Source organism: Haliotis cracherodii, unplaced genomic scaffold, assembly GCF_022045235.1.
Source record: "Haliotis cracherodii isolate W230 unplaced genomic scaffold, xgHalCrac1.p SCAF_11, whole genome shotgun sequence".
Lineage (NCBI taxonomy): Eukaryota > Metazoa > Mollusca > Gastropoda > Lepetellida > Haliotidae > Haliotis > Haliotis cracherodii.
In genome coordinates, this window is record NW_027266266.1 from 707876 (window position 1) to 729826 (window position 21951).

Here is a 21951-nt window from a genome sequence, read left to right on the forward strand (position 1 = left end):
GTGTATTATATATGACAAAGTTGGGATGGATATTATGTTTGTCAAAGTTGGGATGTGAATTATGTTTGACAAAGTTGGGATGTGTATTATGTTTGACAAAGTTGGGATGTGTATTATGTTTGACAAAGTTGGGATGTGTATTATGTTTGACAAAAAGTAGGAATGTGTAATATGTTTGACAAAGTTGGGATGTGTATTATCTTTGACAAAAAGTAGGAATGTGTTATATGTTTGACAAAGTAGGAATGTGTATTTTGTTTGACAAAGTTGGGATGTGAATTATGTGGAACATCGAACATACTTGAATATGTTTGTATTGACGATGTTGTATGGATGACTGAACTACTGACATTGGGATGGGATAACTCTCTTTAAACATAAAGTGTGTACAGCGTCACAATTACCCTTGTGATATTCGGGGTTAAAGTAAGTTACTTGGAGAGAAACATGCAGTCAGTTGGCAAACACGGTCCCATTCCTCAAGACACCCCACACATGATGAAGGTGTCACCATTTTGTTCCGCTGCCCATAAGACTTTCCTCTGCTTGAAACACTGTTCAAAGCGACGTTCATCCAGATTCGCTTGTTCACTGGTTTTGCGTTGGCGTAATTTTGTTTTTCGCCATGGCAACACGTACACACCGACATGCTATGGGATATTCACGTAGTTTCCATTTGTAACAGTTATTCCTGGAGTTCCTCTCCAAGACATATCTGTAGTACATCACCTCCTGGCACTGGCCTAAAGTGCAGGTCCGGCATGCACAGCGCGCATGGTACAAAACGGTCGGTATCCGGTTACGGTTGTAACTAATGACATAAAAATGAGGGCAGTGTTGTTCGGTCCTATTCTGGTGGGGACATCCTCCGTCGTTTACGTCCATCCTCATCGTTCGTTGGATGCTTTTGTCTGTGAGGTTCTGAAAGTTTCTCAGCTCCGGTATCAAGTACATCGACTCCTCAGTGCTCGGTTCTGGTCCGACGGGACATGCTCGTTTCTTGCAGTCACAGATGTGGACACACCCTATCAGTGCCTGAAACAAGTCAGATTTAATCAGTTTGTGTTGTACGGTAATTCGGCGATGTAAACATTTTATCAAATAACTTTGATATCTATTCCAACAATATATACCGTGTATGTTGTTGTTGTTGTTGTTGTTTAACCCGAAATCAGAAATATTTCAGCTATACGACGGGGACCTATATATGATCGAATCTGGACTAGAAATGTCAGTTAATTCGCATGTACCTTATAATTCCAGAAATGTTCATGGTAACTATTAATGTGAAACCCTACGACTAGTCAGGTCCCTGTCTCTCCGTCGACCCAGCTAGTCTGGATCATCGACGGCTAGCGACCCCGCTAGTTACACCCTGTCATCTCACCGACCTTGCTAGCCTGGACTTATTTATCCCGTCAACCCTTCTAGTCTGGACCCTGTTACCACGTAGACCCTTCTAGTCTGGACCGTGTTACCACGTTGACCCTTCTAGTCTGGCTAATGTTACCACGTCGACCCTTCTAGCCTGGATAATGTTACCACGTCGACCCTTCAAGACTATATGTGTACCGTCGACCCTTCTAGTCTGGCTAATGTTACAACGTCGACCCTTCTAGTCTGGCTAATGTTACAACGTCGACCCTTCTAGCCTGGACTCTGCTACCACGTCGACCCTTTCAAGCCTATACCGTGTTACCAAATCGACCCTTCTAGTCTGGCTAATGTTACAACGTCGACCCTTCTAGTCTGGCTAATGTTACAACGTCGAACCTTCTAGCCTGGACTCTGTTACCACGTCGATCCTTAAAGCTTGGACTCTTTTACCACGTCAACACTTCTTGTCTGGACCGTGTTACCACGTCAACCCTTCTAGTCTGGACAGTGTTACCACGTCAACCCTTCTAGTCTTGACCGTGTTACCTCGTCAACCCTTCTAGTCTGGACCGTGTTACCTCATCAACCCTTCTAGTCTGGACCATGTTACCTCGTCAACCCTTCTAGTCTGGACAGTGTTACCTCGTTCGCCCTTCTAGTCTGGACCGTGTTACCTCGTCAACCCTTCTAGTCTGGACTGTGTTACCACGTCAACCCTTCTAATCTGGACCGTGTTACCTCGTCGGCCCTTCTAGTCTGGACCGTGTTACCTCGTCAACCCTTCTAGTCTGGACCGTGTTACCTCGTCAACCCTTCTAGTCTGGACCGTGTTACCACATCAACCCTTCTAGTCTGGACCGTGTTACCTCGTCAGCCCTTCTAGTCTGGACCGTGTTACGTCGTCAACTCTTCTAGTCTGGACCGTGTTACCACGTCAACCCTTCTAATCTGGACCGTGTTACCTCGTCGGGCCTTCTAGTCTGGACCGTGTTACCTCGTCAACCCTTCTAGTCTGGACCGTGTTACCTCGTCAACCCTTCTAGTCTGGACCGTTACCACGTCAACCCTTCTAGTCTGGACCGTGTTACCTCATCAACTCTTCTAGTCTTGACCGTGTTACCACGTCAACCCTTCTAATCTGGACCGTGTTACCTCGTCGGGCCTTCTAGTCTGGACCGTGTTACCTCGTCAACCCTTCTAGTATGGACCGTGTTACCTCGTCAACCCTTCTAGTCTGGACCATGTTACCACGTTGACCCTTCTAGTCTGGACCGTGTTACCTCGTCAACCCTTCTAGTCTGGACCGTGTTACCTCGTCAACCCTTCTAGTCTGGACCGTTACCACGTCAACCCTTCTAGTCTGGACCGTGTTACCTCGTCAACTCTTCTAGTCTGGACCGTGTTACCACGTCAACCCTTCTAATCTGGACCGTGTTACCTCGTCGGGCCTTCTAGTCTGGACCGTGTTACCTCGTCAACCCTTCTAGTCTGGACCGTGTTACCTCGTCAACCCTTCTAGTCTGGACCATGTTACCACATTGACCCATCTAGTCTGGCTAATGTAACCACATCGACCCTTCTAGTCTGGACCGTGTTACCACATCAACCCTTCTAATCTGGACCGTGTTACCTCGTCGGGCCTTCTAGTCTGGACCGTGTTACCTCGTCAACCCTTCTAGTCTGGACCGTGTTACCTCGTCAACCCTTCTAGTCTGGACCGTTACCACGTCAACCCTTCTAGTCTGGACCGTGTTACCTCGTCAGCCCTTCTAGTCTGGACCGTGTTACCTCGTCAACTCTTCTAGTCTGGACCGTGTTACCTCGTCAACCCTTCTAGTCTGGACCGTGTTACCTCGTCAACCCTTCTAGTCTGGACCATGTTACCACGTTGACCCATCTAGTCTGGCTAATGTTACTACATCGACCCTTCTAGTATGGACCGTGTTACCTCGTCAACCCTTTTAGTCTGGACCGTATTACCACGTCAACCCTTCTAATCTGGACCGTGTTACCTCGTCGGCCCTTCTAGTCTGGACCGTGTTACCTCGTGAACCCTTCTAGTCTGGACCATGTTACCTCGTCAACCCTTCTAGTCTGGACCATGTAACCACGTCAACCCTTCTAGTCTGGACCGTGTTACCTCGTCAACCCATCTAGTCTGGACCATCTTACCACGTTGACCCATCTAGTCTGGCTAATGTTACCACATCGACCCTTCTAGTATGGACCGTGTTACCTCGTCAACCCTTCTAGTCTGGACCGTGTTACCTCGTCAACCCATCTAGTCTGGACCATCTTACCACGTTGACCCATCTAGTCTGGCTAATGTTACCACATAGACCCTTCTAGTATGGACCCTGTTATCTCGTCGACCCAACTCGTCCGGACTCTCCTTGTCGGGCGACCCACTCTCCCGACGATTACTGTTGAACAATGTATCTCTGGACATTTGTTATTCAGGACGATTATGAGATAAAACATAACATACTTTCATAACATACTTGTAGTTTAAGCTGCATCTGCTGAATCTTAAACCGAAACTAGGCTTCTCTACGTCCATCGTGAATTCCAACATCTGCAGGATTGAAGGAGTTTTAATGAACGAGAGAGGGAACAATACTGTTTAGCGATACAACAATAATTTCAAATAATTGTACCCAAACAGTTCCAGTCAACATCGAGTAAACAAGGTGTAGACAGATATTTGTATCTTGCCATATTTCATACTGAAACGTGATTTTTTAAACCGATGTTATCTGGGAATTTATTGCTTAAGGAATCCTAAACCCAAACACAGATCATCCTTCTACGTAATAAACTCATTGACGAGGAAGGAGGCCCTTGACGTTCCCCATATGCTCCTAGGCCTGAACTTCAATAATCCAGATGTCTGTCATCACTGGATTGTCGGGTCCAGACCGTCACCTTACGGTTGGAATACTGCTGACTGCGACGTTAAACAAACAACAAAATGACTAACCGGTTGCGAAGCCTGTGGTGACGATTGTTTCCGACGCCACCAACTCGGTACTCATGACGTCATGAAGGTCAAGCGAACATAGTTGCAAAGTCCCGTCATGGCGTTTTAATTCGGTTGCAGAAGTTCTGCTTTATTTACGTGGACAGAGGAACATGCTGACGAGGGTAGACGTGAACACTAACTGGACAGAGTAACATGCTCACGAGGGTAGACGTAAACACTAACTGGACAGAGGAACATGCTCACGAGGGTAGACGTAAACACTAACTGGACAGAGGAACATGCTCGAGAGGGTAGACGTCAACGCTAACTGGACAGAGGAACTAGTACAAGCAGCCGTCCAAACACGTGCATACATGTCGCTAAATGAGGGACATACGTCAAGCCCAATTGCACCTCACGTCATATTGATATACATCTATCTGTAACATAAATTCATATTTGACTCGAGTGGAACCACGCATTATATATGCACAATAATAGCATGGTTCCCTGTCTGAGATCAGTCAGGAAATACTTGATGAGATATATTACTTGGCTTTTTTCTGATTTCCTCAACCAGTGATTTGAAAAAAAGAACAAAAAAACACGCAAATTAATTAATGGTAACCTTTCCATGTGATTATTATGTTGTGTTATCAAATTTAAAATTTATGACTACAAACACATTCTTTAAATACTAACGAAAAAGAAAGACTTACGAATATAACCAACGCTGGTAGTTTTTCCATATTTTAGCCACGGTTAAAGCGGTGGCTGACTTGACCGTACGGTTGCAGCTGATGACGCTGTGGAAAGTGTAGCATCTTTATACCCCTCTAAACGGAAGGAAGGCGTGTTTCACACCCCATCAGATGAGGAATCCGACACACTGCTACCCAGGTAATTTTTAGCTTCATAAACATTTTAAACAATTAGTAACCAGGAAGTACCGTATTCAATCCGTGTACGTTGTCGCGCAGCTGAATACCCTCAGAAAGGAGGGTTTACTTGGACACAAAACCATAGCAATAAACTGCATACGGGGCGTGGCATATCAAACTTCGTATTCTGATCACACTGAGCACCATGTAACTCTGTACGGTGCATCAATAAATCGGCACTTTATTTTTTTCTATTGGGATGTAATCATCCAGTTGTTTACGAACGTGGTGAAATACCGCGCGCGACATGAAGCCAGGGAGGAGCAGGAAGTGTGCACGTGCTGCAAGTCCAGATGTATTTTTCCATTACTCGAACACCCATACAAGAAGTGGTCACCTGACACTTGACACTACCTAAACACTCTCACGTCATGTTTACTGAATATCATCAGAACGCATCCGCCGACCTTGCATTTCACAATTTTTGAAGACATATCCATGTACATGTATACGGGAAACAGGGAAGACAAAACGGGGAATTTAAACTGGGCGGCAACAGAAAGTATAGGTCGAGTTCCATGATCGATAAACAAATAACAAGAAGAGGTTTTGTTGTGAATTATAATTTAAACAAATGATTGATCAACCACAATTTGAATGAAACTGTGCAATCACAGGTTATGTAAGCTCAAGGTAAACAATGTTGGGGTAAGAAATTTCATTTTCAAAAATTGTAAGAAACATTACAAGTTCGTTGTCGACACAGTTGGCTTCAATAGCGTTTATGACCACCAGCTGCCTCAATGCATGCTGTGACACGGCGCCTCATCGATGACGTCAGTCTTCTGATCTTCACAAATACCGCCCCACACCATGACACCTCCCCCGCCGAATGGATGGACCTCTCGAATACACGCCGGAGCCAAACGTTCCCCTCTGCGTCGATTAACTCGTTCTCTGCCGTCATTTCGAAACAAGTTAAACCGACTTTCATCAGTAAACAGCACTCGACGCCAATTTCTCACTTGCCAGCGTCGAACATGCCTCGCCCATCGCAGTCTCAGGCGTCGATGTTGAGCAGTAAGTACCATTCCTCGGAATGGACGATGCGCTCGGATTTCAGCAGCACGAAGTCCCAATGCTGTTGCTGCCGTCGCCGTCGCCGTTACGAATCTGTTTCGCAGGTGAATGAGCCGTATCTGACCGTCTTCCAGTGGTGTTGTCACTCGGGTCGTCCAGTTCTAGGCCTGGCCTGTGTCCTCCCTGTCTGCCTGTACCGTTGAATCAGCCTAGCTACTGTCAATGGTGTACATCGAAACCTTCTGGCAATTTGGACCTGTGTTGTCCCCATTTCGGCCATACCAATGGCTCTCTCTCTCTCTCTCTGCTCCTGTGACAGTCGTGGCATTTCTTTTGTGTGCTTTCATCGGGTGTGGTTATACCCTGCAGACGAACGCATTTATACAGCTAACATGCACGTGCAGTTTATGCCATAGGCGGGAAACCTGGTTCACCATTCTTTTTGTCACCGCACGAGCGCCGTCAAAGGTAGCGCGTTCGGGTGAGGTGTTTTTTTGGTGCTTGTTCTTTGGCAATCATATTCCCAATTCCCACTTTCCACTAGTTATCGCTGTTTTTAGGAAAATTACAGATTGCCAACCTATACTTTCTTTTGACGCTTAGTTTATTTACAAGAAATATAGGTATTAAATGTATTAAATGCGTTAAATATTTTCACTAACTTAGACCGAAAACCGCATTTGCTTTCACCAATTTCGGCCACATATTTGTTTGTTTAGACAAATTGGTTTTCACCAATTATTTTGTCTACGAAATTGCCGATAAAATATTTTACAAAGGCAAGAAAATTAAAGTAAATTATTTATACAATACGCATTCAATGAGATTATTTTTAAAGTACACATTTCAGTAGATTAATTTATAAAATACACATTCAAGTGGACTGTTCATAAATTACACATTCCGAAAGTTTATTTATTAAATACACATTCAAGTAGATTATTACGAAATACACATTCAAGTACATTATTAAGAAAATACACATTTCACTTCATTTTTGATGATGAACACAATCAAGTAAAATATTAATGAAATACACTTTCCAGGAGATTAATTTATTAAATACGCAGTTTAGTACATTATTATCAAACATACTTTCCAGTAAATTATTTATGAAATGCAAAATCCAGTAGAATATTTATAAAGTAAACAGTCCAGTAGAATATTTATAAAATACGGACGAGAGTAGATTATTTATTTAATACACATTACAGTAAATTATTTATACCATAAACATCTACCAGTAGATTATTTGTACAAAACAGATTCCAATATATTCTTTAATAAAAACGCATTCCAGTAGCTTATTAATAACGCACACATTCTTATTAGATTATTTATAAAGTACATCAGATTATTGATATAAAATACACATTCAAGTAGATAATGATAAAGTACACATTCCAGAAGCATGCTAGTAGCTTGTTTGGTTTATTCCCAGTGTGACCACCGTGTTTTAATCGGTTACGTTGAAAATTCCCACTTGGACCACTCTACCACTGGGATCGTTAACTAAAAAAAATAAAACGAAACGAAACAATGAATTAAAAACAACAGTGGTCAGGACAGGGTTGACGTTATCAGTACAGAATAAGTTGCTAATCCCTCCTTACCAAATTACTTATTTAATAATTAATTGCGATCAGTTGTCCCAGGGTGGACATGGGAACTTCGTCCAATTCCCAGTGTGGACAGTGTGTCCAGTGAGGTAGGTGAAGGTAGGTCGGGTGCCTCACTTGGAGGTTACCTGGTACATGTAGGTCCAAACAAACAAATATTTGGCAGAAATTAATGAAAGCAAATAGGGTCGTAGTTATAGAGTACGCGTTCCAAGTCGATTCTTTATATAGTACATATTCTGAAAAGATTACAGATAGACAGTGTAGATTATTAAAATAATGTACAGTCCAGTAGATTATTTATAAAACACACAGTCTAGTAGACTATTTAAAAGATACACAGTCCAGCATATTAGTTATAATAGTAAACAGTCCTGTTGATTATTCATAAAGTACATGTTCCAGTTGATTATTTATAAAATACACAGTGCAGTCGATTATTTAAAAAATACCCATTCCAGCAGATTATAGAATACCCAGTCCAGTAGATTGGTTTTCATAAAATACACATTCTTGTAGATTATTTATGAAGTACACAGTCCAGTAAATTATTTATAAAATATACAGTCAAGTCGATTATTTATCAAATACACAGTCCAGTAGATTATTTATAAAATACACAGTCCAGTAGATTATTTATTTAATACATATTCCAGTAGATTATTTATATAATACACAGTCCAGTCGATTATTTATAAAATAAACAGTCCAGAAGATTATTTATAAAATACACATTCCAGTAAATTATTTATAAAGTACACAGTCCAGTACACATTGTTTTTCATACAAGCTATGTCTGGTGTCTGTAATGGCCTGGAGATGGTACAGGCTAAACTATCCGTGTTTCTGTTCAAACAAACTGCTTCAATATAACATCTGTGTCGTCACTGATCCACCGGCAGGCGGTCGGAATAAACGAGTGACAGGTGACATTGTGACGTGTTAGGAATGTTGCCGAGGGACACCAAGCTCTGTGTGTGTATGTGTGTGTGGGCGTGTGTGGGCGTATGTGTGTGTGTGTGTGTGTGTGTGTGTGTGTGTTGAGGGGGGAGATGTTTAGTAAAAGGTGTGCAAAAGATTCAACAAATCAGTAATCAGTATCAAAATATTTTCATATTCAACAACAAATCACAAATCAATATCACAAAATACTACCTGTCACGTCTACTCTGTCTATTTCACACAACTCGTGGCATTGGTTTTCTCGAGAATATTACCTTCAGGTCGCCGAACTTCCTGATTCCGTGAAGCAGGTGCACAAATAACGCAGTGGGTTCCCAATATCTATAAATAGAACAATTTCACTCCTTGACAACGTGGCCGGACACAGATGCACAGTTCTCTGATCGTGCTGCACAGTTCTCTGATCGTGCTGCATTGTTGACTGACACCTCACCATACACGATGTAAACTCACCTGTCAGGGGGCAGTTCACCACACAAATGTCGGATACAATTTGCATATGAAATTCCCTTTTGGCTTATATGTATGCATGTTATACGTCTTACAAAATCTACTTTTCAGGGGGTTAGTCTTAACAGTAACTACATAACCGTTCTTATGGTCCTAATAATTATTTAAGCTTGAAATGAACGGAATCACCATCGAATGTAAACAAACGAGTTGATGCGCATGCTACAAGTTTGTTGTTTAACGCCGCACTCAGCAATATTCCAGCTATATGACGGAGGTCTGTAAATAATCGGGTCTGGACCAGACAATCCAGTGATTCACATCATGCGCATCGATCCTCGTAATTGGGATACGATGACAGGCATCAACCAAGTCAGCAATCCTGAGCACCCGATCCCGTTAGTCGCCTCATACAACAAGCATAGTCGCCTTTTACGGCAAGCATGGGTTGCTGAAGACCTATTCACGGATCGTCAGGGGTCGCTAAAAGAAGTTAACTTGTTACCTGTACAAGTTACCCGTAAAATTTGATACCCGTAATATTTGATACCCGTATAATTTGATACCCGTGTACCAGGCCGCCACAAGCTTTAATGTGAACAAGAGGCAGGCCGGATTCACTTGAAATAAAAACAATTTTTTTAGGGTGTAAAGGTTTTCAAGATGACACTTTTCTGGGTGCGGGTTAGGGCTGGTTTAAAGGAAGGAAGTCTTATATCCAACATCGGACCTTTGTACGGCTCCCCCCGCCAGGTCCTGATGGATGTGACTGAGCATCCGGATTCCCGAGAACACACTCGGAGTACACGGAACTCAAGAGTTCAAGACGTCATATATAAACCGATTAGAATGTGTTGAGTTTACCATGAAATATTAATATATTCTTACAGATCGATTGGGTAAACTTGTAATTTGATCGTATTTCCATGACGTCACCTATTTTCGACGTATCCCCTCGTAATTATCACCTCAGTGATGCAGTAATTGGTGGGGATGAACTCGTTTACCCCCCGAGTCGGGTATTGTTATTTTATATAGACTCCCGGCTCTTCCGTCTCTGTCGGTATAATAAGGTATGTTTGAACAGTTCACATCATCAGTTGGTGAACATATGGACCACATTATAGCATCAGACACAAGCCTCCTCGCAAGTGATGTCCTGTTGTCTGTTTACTCTTCTTCTTTGTGTAAGTATAAACAAACACTAAAGTCAGGTTAAAGTGGTCCCCACACTGAATCATGTAAAGTAGTCACTCACTCAAATCTTTTAAAATGTCACTCACTCACTCACACAAATCTTGTAAAGTTACTCCAACAGTCGGACCGATGGGTTACCGTGTTAGAAGATCACTGACAAAGTTACTTTCGTGCTCGGTAAAATTACCTTGCTTTATGTGTAGGTAATTTTTTGTGTGTGTCTATATGACAGTTTGAACTACACGTATATTGGCTGTTGTCACAGTCCGACTGACTAATAACTGAAACTTTGTTGTGATATATTAATGCGCACATAGGTAACTTGCAATATACAGGTATCATGAAAGCGAAATCGGTTGCGACGATAGAATTTAAGAAGAAAATTACACGATAAAGAGGTTATCACTCTAGTGTTTTGGGGGTTAGTAAATACAATCAAGTCTTGTTAATGCGACAATCGGCTTTATGCGACACTAATGATGGGAACCGATTAAACTATTTGGAACCGTTAACCCGACGTCTCGCACTCCGACTCCGACACACCTAATTTGCAACGATTTACCGAAATCACTCATTAATTTCATTTTTAATTTTTAATTACGTGTTTGTATCGTTATCTATCGTGAAGTTGTCCGATTTTCGTTCACGAACGCTGTTACAACTTAATTTCGTTTATCCGGCATACTCGTTAATCCGACACAATCATATGCAACCAACCATGTCGAATTAATGGGACTTGACTGTATCCTGTATAAGAAATATATGTTTATTCCAAACACAGGATATATACCACCCCAAACACGTGATAATCGTCATACATTTATTACTTAGAGGACGAAAGTCAATATTACCCAATATATATGTCGTATAGGCACTACATTGATCCCTTGAAGGAACATAGCACATAAGTAAACATTAACAGAAAGTTCATGGCAAAGTCTACAGATAGTACTTTCATTGCCCCACATCATGGCAAAAAGCTTTGTTCTTTTAAAGGTTATGCGGCATATCTTCTGTGCACGAGACCCGAGAAGATTCCGGGGTCTTCAGCAACCCATGCTTGTCGTAAATGGCGACGAACGGGATCGGGTGGTCAGGCTCGCTGACTTGGTTGATGCATGTCATCGATCCCAATTGGATGGTTCGATGCTCATGACATCAATCACTGGATTGTCTGGTCCAGACTCTATTATTTACAGACCGCCGTCATATAGCTTGAATATTGCTGAGTGCGGCGTTAAACAACAAACCAACCAACCAATCTGTGCACGAAGGTGTTCGTGGTAATAGCCTGCGCATGGTAATATAGATCAGGGCAAGCACAGGTATTATGTCCTTGACGTGTACAATACTTGTGTTTCTCCTATTAACAGACTGTGTATGCAGCAGCTGAAGCTGGTCGTCCCCTACAGCTGTGTGATCCGGGTTATACCCCCAACGAGGAGTCCACCCACCTGCTGCAGTCAAACAGTCCAGGTGGGGGGTCTTGTTACACTCAGGTTTTTTAATGTACAAAATGTACGTTATAACCGTAGTTCGTCATAAGCACATATACATCATATATACAGCAAATGGAGTGGACCAAAAACAGTTCTTTATATAAGCGTACAGTAACCTACGATTATAACGAACTCAAAGGGACCGCAATTTTTTGTTCGTTATAACCGTTGTTCGTTATAACCGTTGTTCGTTATAAGCATTTATGCAACGTATATACAGCAAATGGCCGGGGCCAAAGAGACCAGTTTGTTGTATCCGCCAGTTCGTTATAACGCTTGTTCGTTATAAACGGAGGTCACTGTAGTTTATATTTTACGATGGTATGTCTTACTCTGATGGGTTTTTTTCTCACAATTCATTTTACTCTCTGCATTTTATGTCAGGTGTGGTAGATGCGACAGAGAGCCCCGGCCAGTCAGACTTTCTGCAGGGGGAGCGAGACTGCCCACAAAACATCCAAGTCAACCAGAGCACCTGTCCAACCTACTTCTCGTTAAACTTCGATCCAAACCGAGAACCTCCGACTATTGCCGAAGTGATGTGCGCGTGTGAGAACTGTCGCTATGAGACCGGTGAGTCTTCCAACGCATGTGTCCCCATCTACTACCAGAGGAACGTCCTGGAGCGGGAACCACGTGCACGGGACGACTGCTACAGGTGGAGGCTGAGGGCTTTCAAGGTGGGCTGTGAGTGTATGGGCGCAAGCACCGAGGCCATGGCGTCCACACGGGCACAGGAATAATGTAGGAATAATGCATGGAAAATGTCTGTCACATGTCTGAATCAGATCTGAATCGTGATGTCCATTTTCATTTTCAAAAAGTCTATGCTAGATTGTCGTGTATGTTTTATCAACTAAGGAACATTCTGTATAATATATATATCATCATTAAGTGAGTGAGTGAGTCTCAACATGCCGTCGCCTGAAAACAGTCACAACATCTACAACGCTGTAACGTAACATGTAAATCAGTGCAATATTTACCAACAAGGCAATTTTCAAACAGTTCGACTAGCAAGTGGCATTATGGTTATTATGTAAAGTCTGAACCCCGTTAATCCGAACACACCCTTTCAGGACGCCTCGTGTTTGGAACAGAGACCTTGATGAGTGGACATGTCTCCTTAATCGTAATTCGTTATTCCAGACGATTTTACTTGAGAATGTTCTCTCCGTATTAATGAGGTGAGCATTGTTATGGATATTTCTATCTGTTATATCCGTATGTTTTACTGTTTGTATTATCTTGTTATATCAAGATGTACGTTTGTTTATGTTTAATGACATTCACTACATTCAGTATTTCGCTTACTCCGCACAATGTTTAGTTGGTCATATTTGCTCGTTAAATTCACGGTAGACTCAAACAGATTCGCTGTGTTGAAATGGCATTAGGTTTTCATGGAATAAACGTTTTACTTCTCGTTATATTTTTTATTATTCTTCATTATTCAGTGTCAAGTCACATACACTTTCAGAGCCCAAAAGGGGCGGTCGGGTAGCCTTGTGGTTAAAGCGTTCGCTCGTCACGCCGAAGACCCGGGTTCTATTCTGGACATGGGTACAATGTGTGAAGCCAATTTCTAGTGTCCCCCGCCGTGATATTGATGGAATATTTAAAGGCCGCGTAAAACCATGCTCACTCACTCACTCACCCACTCAGAGCCCAGGACGTACTATGACTCACTGGATTGCCTGGCTCACACTCTATTATTTACTCCAACTGTCTGAGAGTAGACACGGTCTAGTTACCGCTCTCAGTCATCCCCTCACACCTGAACATACCCTAAATGTGTAATAGAGAGTAGACACGGTCTAGTCCCTCATTCCTGCACATACCCTAAATGCGCGATAGAGAGTTGACACGGTCTAGTTAACGCTGAAGTTGACCCCCTCTCACACCTACACATACAATACGTGTTTGATAGAGAGTAGACACAGTCTAGTCAACGCTGTGGTTGACCCCCTCTCACACCTACACATAAAATACGTGTTTGATAGAGAGTAGACACGGTCTAGTTGACTCTCACAGTCATCCCCTTTCACACCTACACATACAATACGTGTTTGATAGAGAGTAGACACGGTCTAGTTGACTCTCACAGTCATCCCCTTTCACACCTACACATACAATACGTGTTTGATAGAGAGTAGACACGGTCTAGTTAACTCTCACAGTCATCCCCTTTCACACCTTAACAAGTATTTCCGTGATGCTAGTTCGTAGTGGGAGGACATAAACACTATACCCTCCTTACATGTCAACTTCCTTGATCGGTCTCTGGGGAATACGTTCACAATAAGCACTCATATACATGACGCACAGGTATGATTTATTCATGTTTGTAAATATTAAAAATACATTTACTAAACAGTCTGATCATAAACTCTTTCATGAATATGTCAAAATATTTTTGTCAATTTATACCATTGGAAACATTTGAAGAGACTAACATAGTTTCTTCTAAACGTGCTTTTCAAGTTTGACTACCCATGTGTGGTCTTTGTGTGGACGTAAATGACTGCACTGTCGATATCATACTGTACATCATGACGTGAATGAGTGCACTGTCGATATCATACTGCACATCATGACGTGAATGAGTGCACTGTCGATATCATACTGCACATCATGACGTGAATGAGTGCACTGTCGATATCATACTGCACATCATGACGTGAATGAGTGCACTGTCGATATCATACTGTACATCATGACGTGAATGAGTGCACTGTCGATATCATACTGCACATCATGAAGTGAATGAGTGCACTGTCGATATCATACTGCACATCATGACGTGAATGAGAGCACTGTCGATATCATACTGCACATCATGACGTGAATGAGAGCACTGTCGATATCATACTGCACATCATGACGTGAATGAGAGCACTGTCGATATCATACTGTACATCATGACGTGAATGAGTGCACTGTCGATATCATACTGTACATCATGACGTGAATGAGTGCATTGTCGATATCATACTGTACATCATGACGTGAATGAGAGCACTGTCGATATCATACTGCACATCATGACGTGAATGAGAGCACTGTCGATATCATACTGCACATCATGACGTGAATGAGAGCACTGTCGATATCATACTGTACATCATGACGTGAATGAGAGCACTGTCGATATCATACTGCACATCATGACGTGAATGAGTGCACTGTCGATATCATACTGCACACCAAGACGTGAATGAGTGCACTGTCGAAATCATACTGCACATCATGACGTGAATGAGTGCACTGTCGATATCATACTGCACATCATGACGTGAATGAGAGCACTGTCGATATATCATATTGTACACCATGAAGTGAATGAGAGCACTGTCGATATCATACTGTACATCATGACGTAAATGAGAGCACTGTCGATATCATACTGCACATCATGACGTGAAAGAGAGCACGCAATTAATGCACAAAACAAAGCGAGATTTCCTTGTTTGTATTTACCTTGTGACGCATCATTACTTGTGCACATATTGTCGTTTAGTATCACGTCAGAGTCACTGCACGTGCGGAAAACAAGGACATCCATGATAGATATCGTATCAGTATCAACCCCCAGCTCCTACCCGCCTTTGAATTCTATAACCAGATGATGTTAACCATTCTAGCGCTAGTTTTAAAACAAGCATTGAATACTTCTGAAACGCCGCTATCCCACGCGGTGAAAGTGCCCGGTAAGTAACAGCAGTCATGGTGAATACATCACACTGCTCAGGAATATTGCTAAAAGCGGCGTAAAACCATACTCACTCACTCACTTTGTCGGTTGACGAGAATAGGACTTATATTGGAAGTTCCTGCTCTTAATTCCCTGGAAGTTGAATCATTTGTGGGAAGGGCAAAGTAAAGTTTGTGAACCATATGCTGCTATAACACTGTAACATATCAAGGAAGTCTTGATGTTGTTATTTTCATTTTAGTTCTGAAATTTCAAAGTATTGGAAACTGGCATTAATTTCATGACATTTCAGGCTAAGGCATGGCACTGGTGACGCATTAATGTCATAATATACAGTATACCTCAATCTATCAGATCAGTGCATTGTACACATAGAAAATATCAAAGCCTCACACATGACATAAATTACAATGACCAGATGGACACGTGACCATGAAGCTCCTTGCTGTGTCAGAAATGTTACACGCGGTGACAAGGGCTCAAGAGATCAGCACCTCCGAAGCATGGCTCGGAAGACACGCACATGATATTAAGATTACGCCTTGTTTCTCTTGCGAGGGGGCTTCTTCCTGTTCAGTCTACTTCTGGATGGACTCCTGCACACGCATCCATTCTGAAACCGCCTCACAACCCGCCTGTAGCAGCCCCTTGCCTCGACCAGCTCCAACACAGGCCGATAATAAAACATGGCGGCGCAACGGCCAGTGTATGTTCCCCCGCAGGCAACGCATGCGCATTTCGCCTCTGCGATCAGTTCCGGTACGCGGCCGGAGTCATAGTTGAGTTTGTAGAAGACTGGACAGAGTGGAAATGACCCATTGCCCTTGTCCCGGGCTGTCCGCAGTGATTGTTTGCAACTTCTGGCTCCGTACAAGAGCACCTGCTTCTCTCTGCTGATGTCCAAGTCGAGGCCTTCATGGAACTCCCGCAGCATGTAGAACGACGCTTCCATGGGAGGGGGATCTCGACACGTCTTTACCCTGTGTTGCTTGCCTTGTGTGATGGTGGGCGTCCACTGAAGATGATAACAATAATAATAATAATAATAATAATAATAATAATTATAATTATAATAATAATAAAATGATAATAATAATGAGAAGAAGCAGAAGAAGACGAAACTATGATTATTATCTTCATTATCATTACATGAAGAAATGGTTTAATATTAAACTCAGTAACACACATCATTGATGATACCCACAGCAAATATTGATTATAGTTTTCCTTCAATTTGCCACAGCTTCCGTGGTCTTGTGGTAGAGCGTCCGCCCGGGGAGCAGAAGGGATTCGATCCCCGGCCGCGTCATACAAATTAACTTTAAAAGTAGGACTTGTATCTTTCCCTGCCTGGCGCTGAACAAGGACAGGTCAGCTCGAAGTCCGTTAACCATGTTTAAGTGGGGTTTCATGTTAAACTGCGGCATGGCACCTCAGTGGGCTAGCACTAAAACATCGGCATCAGTGCGGACTAGTACAAGCAGCCACACACATACTCGTACACACACACACACACACACACACACACACACACACGTGCATGCACGTCGCCATAAAAGTGCAATAATCTTGGATGCGACTTTTAACCCCATTTCACCTCACCTCATTAACTTTGCAGGATTTACTGCCTGACTGTGTTGTTATAAGAACAACTGCATAATCAAAAACGATACATAGAATTGTTGTTTACTTACACCAACGATCGCCATCAAACAGAGGTGTTTAAGTATGGATCGTATATCCAAACACATCGCGACGGCAGCAGTCAATTGCAGCAGAGGTATAAGTGTTCACTTGCAGCACACACGCCATTATTATAGTTGACACAGAACGGAAGACAGAGTACTGTCTCAATACTCATTCACTGGGCTTTCCAAATCTGAGTATTAAAAGATTCTGTTACATCATTTTGCAAACAGTTCATGAGTAAGCTATGTTTTCAGTGTCGTGATTAGACACTGAAGTAGCTGGTGGTCTTTGAACCACCCTATACCCTGATCAAGGAAGCAGTGATCGTCTTGACATTTATGCTGCCAAGGTGGGTCGTTGTTTGATCAGGGTTGTGTCCGTCATTAGATGTTGTATTGATGATTCACATAGTTACAAATAATGATCGGTGTGTTCCGTGTCGATGCTGACACATTAGGATGGTCTTGTTCAATCTAATACACGTGCGAGGGCGTCACCCCCATAAAGCAATGACGAATGTGAGAACGCTAGAAGAACCGATCGTTCATGTTCCTCCGTGTACAGGGACGGTTCGGTAGTGTGTCTCTAGGAAGGCCTGGGTTCGTCCCAACGGTAGCGTGTAAAGAGTTAGTCGTTGTTGACGATGTTGTCAATGATCGGTCTACCGCTGGACCCACTACAGGGTCAGCTTGTATCGGGACATTGTGTTAGTGTATCCACTAGCAGCGGCAGATTTGATTTGATTTACCCCTCACTCCCCCAACCACACACACCTCACTCACCCAGCACCTTCTCTCTGAACCCAGCCATCTCTACTCACTCACCAACTCCCATCGACCTCACTCACTCACTCACTCACCGAACCACGCCCTTTTATTCCCTCACTCGCTAAAACCCAGTCTCCCAGTCTCCCCCATTCACTCCTCATTCACTCCCCCACCCTTACGGGACGGCCGGGTAGCCAAGTGGTTTAAAGCGATCGCTCGTCACGCCGAAGACCCGGGTTCGATTCCCGATATGGGTACAATGTGTGAAGCTCATTTCTGGTTTCCCCCGCCGTGATATTGCTGGAATAATGTTAAAAGCGGCGTGAAACCTCACTCACTCACTCACCCAATGTAACATGGAACCTATCATTTATCTTTTATTGGAATTTTCAGAATTAGTGACTCCGACATAGATGTTTGTGGCGATATGAAGGCACGTACAGGTGAACAATACAACCAACCTTCACTCTGATGATGAACAATACAACCAACCTTCACTCTGATGATGAACAATACAACCAACCTTCACTCTGATGATGAACAATACAACCAACCTTCACTCTGATGATGAGCAATACAACCAACCTTCACTCTGATGATGAACAATACAACCAACCTTCACTCTGATGATGAACAATACAACCAACCTTCACTCTGATGATGAACAATACACCCAACCTTCACTCTGATGATGAACAATACAACCAACCTTCACTCTGATGATGAACAATACAACCAACCTTCACTCTGATGATGAACAATACAACCAACCTTCACTCTGATGATGAACAATACACCCAACCTTCACTCTGATGATGAACAATACAACCAACCTTCACTCTGATGATGAACAATACAACCAACCTTCACTCTGATGATGAGCAATACAACCAACCTTCACTCTGATGATGAACAATACAACAAACCTTCACTCTGATGATGAACAATACAACCAACCTTCACTCTGATGATGAACAATACACCCAACCTTCACTCTGATGCTGAACAATACACCCAACCTTCACTCTGATGCTGAACAATACACCCAACCTTCACTCTGATGATGAGCAATACAACCAACCTTCACTCTGATGATGATACTGGTAACACAACACAGTGACGGTGAAGACATACATCCTGGTGCTCGGAATCCGATGACGGTGTTGTGAAGAGATTTTCTCAGATATTGTTAAACATGTTTTATTCATTTCAGCTATTTATTGTCATAGCGACGCAGAAGGGGAGACAACTATCGTGGTCACCAGTCACCCAGGATCGTGAAAATAATTTATATATAGTCCATATTTTGTCTGAACTCTTAAGATTTAGACTTAAGGCCAAATGGTGTCTTAAATCGGGGATCACAAAGCTCAATCTATGAGAATATGTCTGAGACAAAGTTTGACCTGAAGTCCTTAGTCTAGACCAAAGCAGTAGCAGAAAAGATAGCGGAAGCCTCGGCTAAGAAGAGAAAATACACTGAAGAACAGCATTTTAAAATATACCTACCATTTTTTTCAACGGTGTTTTCCAGTGCCTTGGGAGGCAGCCACTTTTATCTCAAATTTGAAAACCTATAAATCACTTTACCGTATTCGTGCTACATGATGAACATTCATTTCTCTGCTTCAGTTACAGTAGCATGCTGAGATCACCTCTAATACATTATGTATTTATTCATAAGTTCTCCAAATGTGATAAGCTGTGTTGACGGCACAGATTATAATTGAAACGCCAAAGGTTAACGAAGCTGACGAGGTCAGGAAAGGATTTTATTCTCTGAATGTTCAGGTTTATTGAAATAATACATTATATGTTTTCAAAACTGATTTTTTTCCATAATTTATAAACATTTATTATAGGTACCTTCTATAAATATATGTATGTTTATACAACAAGTCAGATTATAGTGTTAATGTTAAACTTTCAAACCAGATGCTTTACTAAAATATAATAAAGTGTTCACAATGAAAAGAAATTAATTATACACAAATATATATGAAACTTTCCATTGTTTGTACATGCCATTGATTGTATCTGCAACATTAATTTGACAATCATTACAGCCAATACATTTGATATTGTAACTGAACCTGTGTGACATATGTCCAGGTGAGTGAGTGAGTTACAAGTTGACGTCGGCATTATGTCAGACACATAGCGACGTGTAATACATGTATGCACGGATTGCACTTTCGAAGTAAAAGACCTATCATTTTAGCGGAAAAAATAAATTGTCCCAGACATTGCTTGAAATACTTCAGACTGTTGAAGAAAAGAACTTGTCCAACAAACACAAAAATACATTGTTGCAGGGTTATTTACAAATAATAATAATTACATTTATAGCTGATATTAATATCTAGACTAGTAGTCAACCCCCTCCTGGTATGTACATGTTTTGTTTGTTTGTTTGTATGTTTGTTTGTTGTTTAACGCCGCACTCAGCAATATTCCAGCTTTATGACGGCGGTCTGTAAATAACTCCCATTTGATTACCAAGTCAGCCAGCCTGAGCACCCGATCTGGATAGTCGCCTCCTACGACAAGCGTTGTCACCTTTCACGGCAAGCATGTGTGGCGGAAGACCTATTTTACCCCTGATCTGCAAGTAGTATATGGGAGTCAAGTGTGTTTAGAATTGAAGAATAAATAGCGTTTTGCTTAATATTGTGATATTTCTTTTTATTTGTAAAACTCTGTACTTACATGTAAAACTTAGTTGTAAGGCCGATGTATAATGGGACGGAGGCCTCAAATTCAATGAATATCTGTGGCTTTGATTTGAATAGGATTTGAAGTAATCAATATCACTCAATCTTTGAGTACACATGGCGTAATAACTATATAAACAAGCAGGTTAGAAATCGATGAGGTATCAATTATTTTCGTAATACGTATCCGGAAGACTGTCCGCCAGGAAGTACCGCGTCACGTGGCTGGGTTCTCACAGGCATTTCATAAAGGAAATTAAACACCCTCATGACCGTCACATAAAAATATTTGGCAGTTACAAATTCTTTATTGTCCTGCGGTAAAGACAGAAGAAGTTATGTCGTTTGAACATATCTTAGAAAATTTATCTTCGCATCACAAAACCTCACCAAGACGGAAATATTATGTTTAAACATGAAATCATCGATAAAGATTTTGATACGACCCCTGAGTACGTATCACTGTTGAATGACTGCAGGGTTCATTGGCCGGGGTTTCTTGGGTGAATTCCGAGACCGTCACTTATAAACCTCCGGTGACGCCATTCCGTCGTCATATCAGGTGTTATGTTAAAACCCTCTTGTGACATCATCACCATTGTTTTACGGGGCGTTTTATTGCAGGGACTTTCTCAAGAATATGTCTCTCTCCCTCTCTCCCCCAGACCCCCCTGGGGTATTCTTGAGAAAACCCCACCGTCCCAGACACGTATTTTGTATGTGACCACACTCTACTACACAACACAAGTGACAATGCTGACTGACGGGAGAAGAACCGTGCGGACTGATGTCGGTCAAAGGACAAATGTTACCTTACATTTGATGATATACTATACATAGTAATCCCTGACACCCCCCCCCCCCCCCCCCCCCCCCCAATCTGAGTTGTGTCCTCCTCGTCAATGTTGAGTCTATTTACACATCAAATTTCATATTTTTTTTGAATTACGTATGAACACCTTATTAATAATCCTATTACCCATGGTTCAATGAAAGGGATGGGGTAGCACCGTGGTAAAAGTGTTCACGGCGAGGTGC

General features: G+C 42.2%; 2 protein-coding genes across 2 annotated transcripts; both read right to left on the reverse strand.

Moving 5' to 3' along the window:
• Nucleotides 1-588: 588 nt before the first annotated feature.
• LOC139455183 (uncharacterized) lies at nucleotides 589-5088 on the reverse strand. Its single transcript, XM_071236736.1, has 2 exons — nucleotides 5059-5088; nucleotides 589-1035 (listed from the first exon to the last, which is right to left on the reverse strand). The coding sequence occupies exons 1-2, from the start codon at nucleotides 5086-5088 to the stop codon at nucleotides 589-591; spliced, it is 477 nt and encodes a 158-aa protein (XP_071092837.1).
• Nucleotides 5089-16278: 11190 nt separating this feature from the next.
• Nucleotides 16279-17494, reverse strand: LOC139455945 (interleukin 17-like protein). The gene is made up of 2 exons (XM_071237488.1): nucleotides 17438-17494; nucleotides 16279-16758 (listed from the first exon to the last, which is right to left on the reverse strand). The coding sequence occupies exons 1-2, from the start codon at nucleotides 17492-17494 to the stop codon at nucleotides 16279-16281; spliced, it is 537 nt and encodes a 178-aa protein (XP_071093589.1).
• Between the last annotated feature and the right edge of the window lie 4457 nt (nucleotides 17495-21951).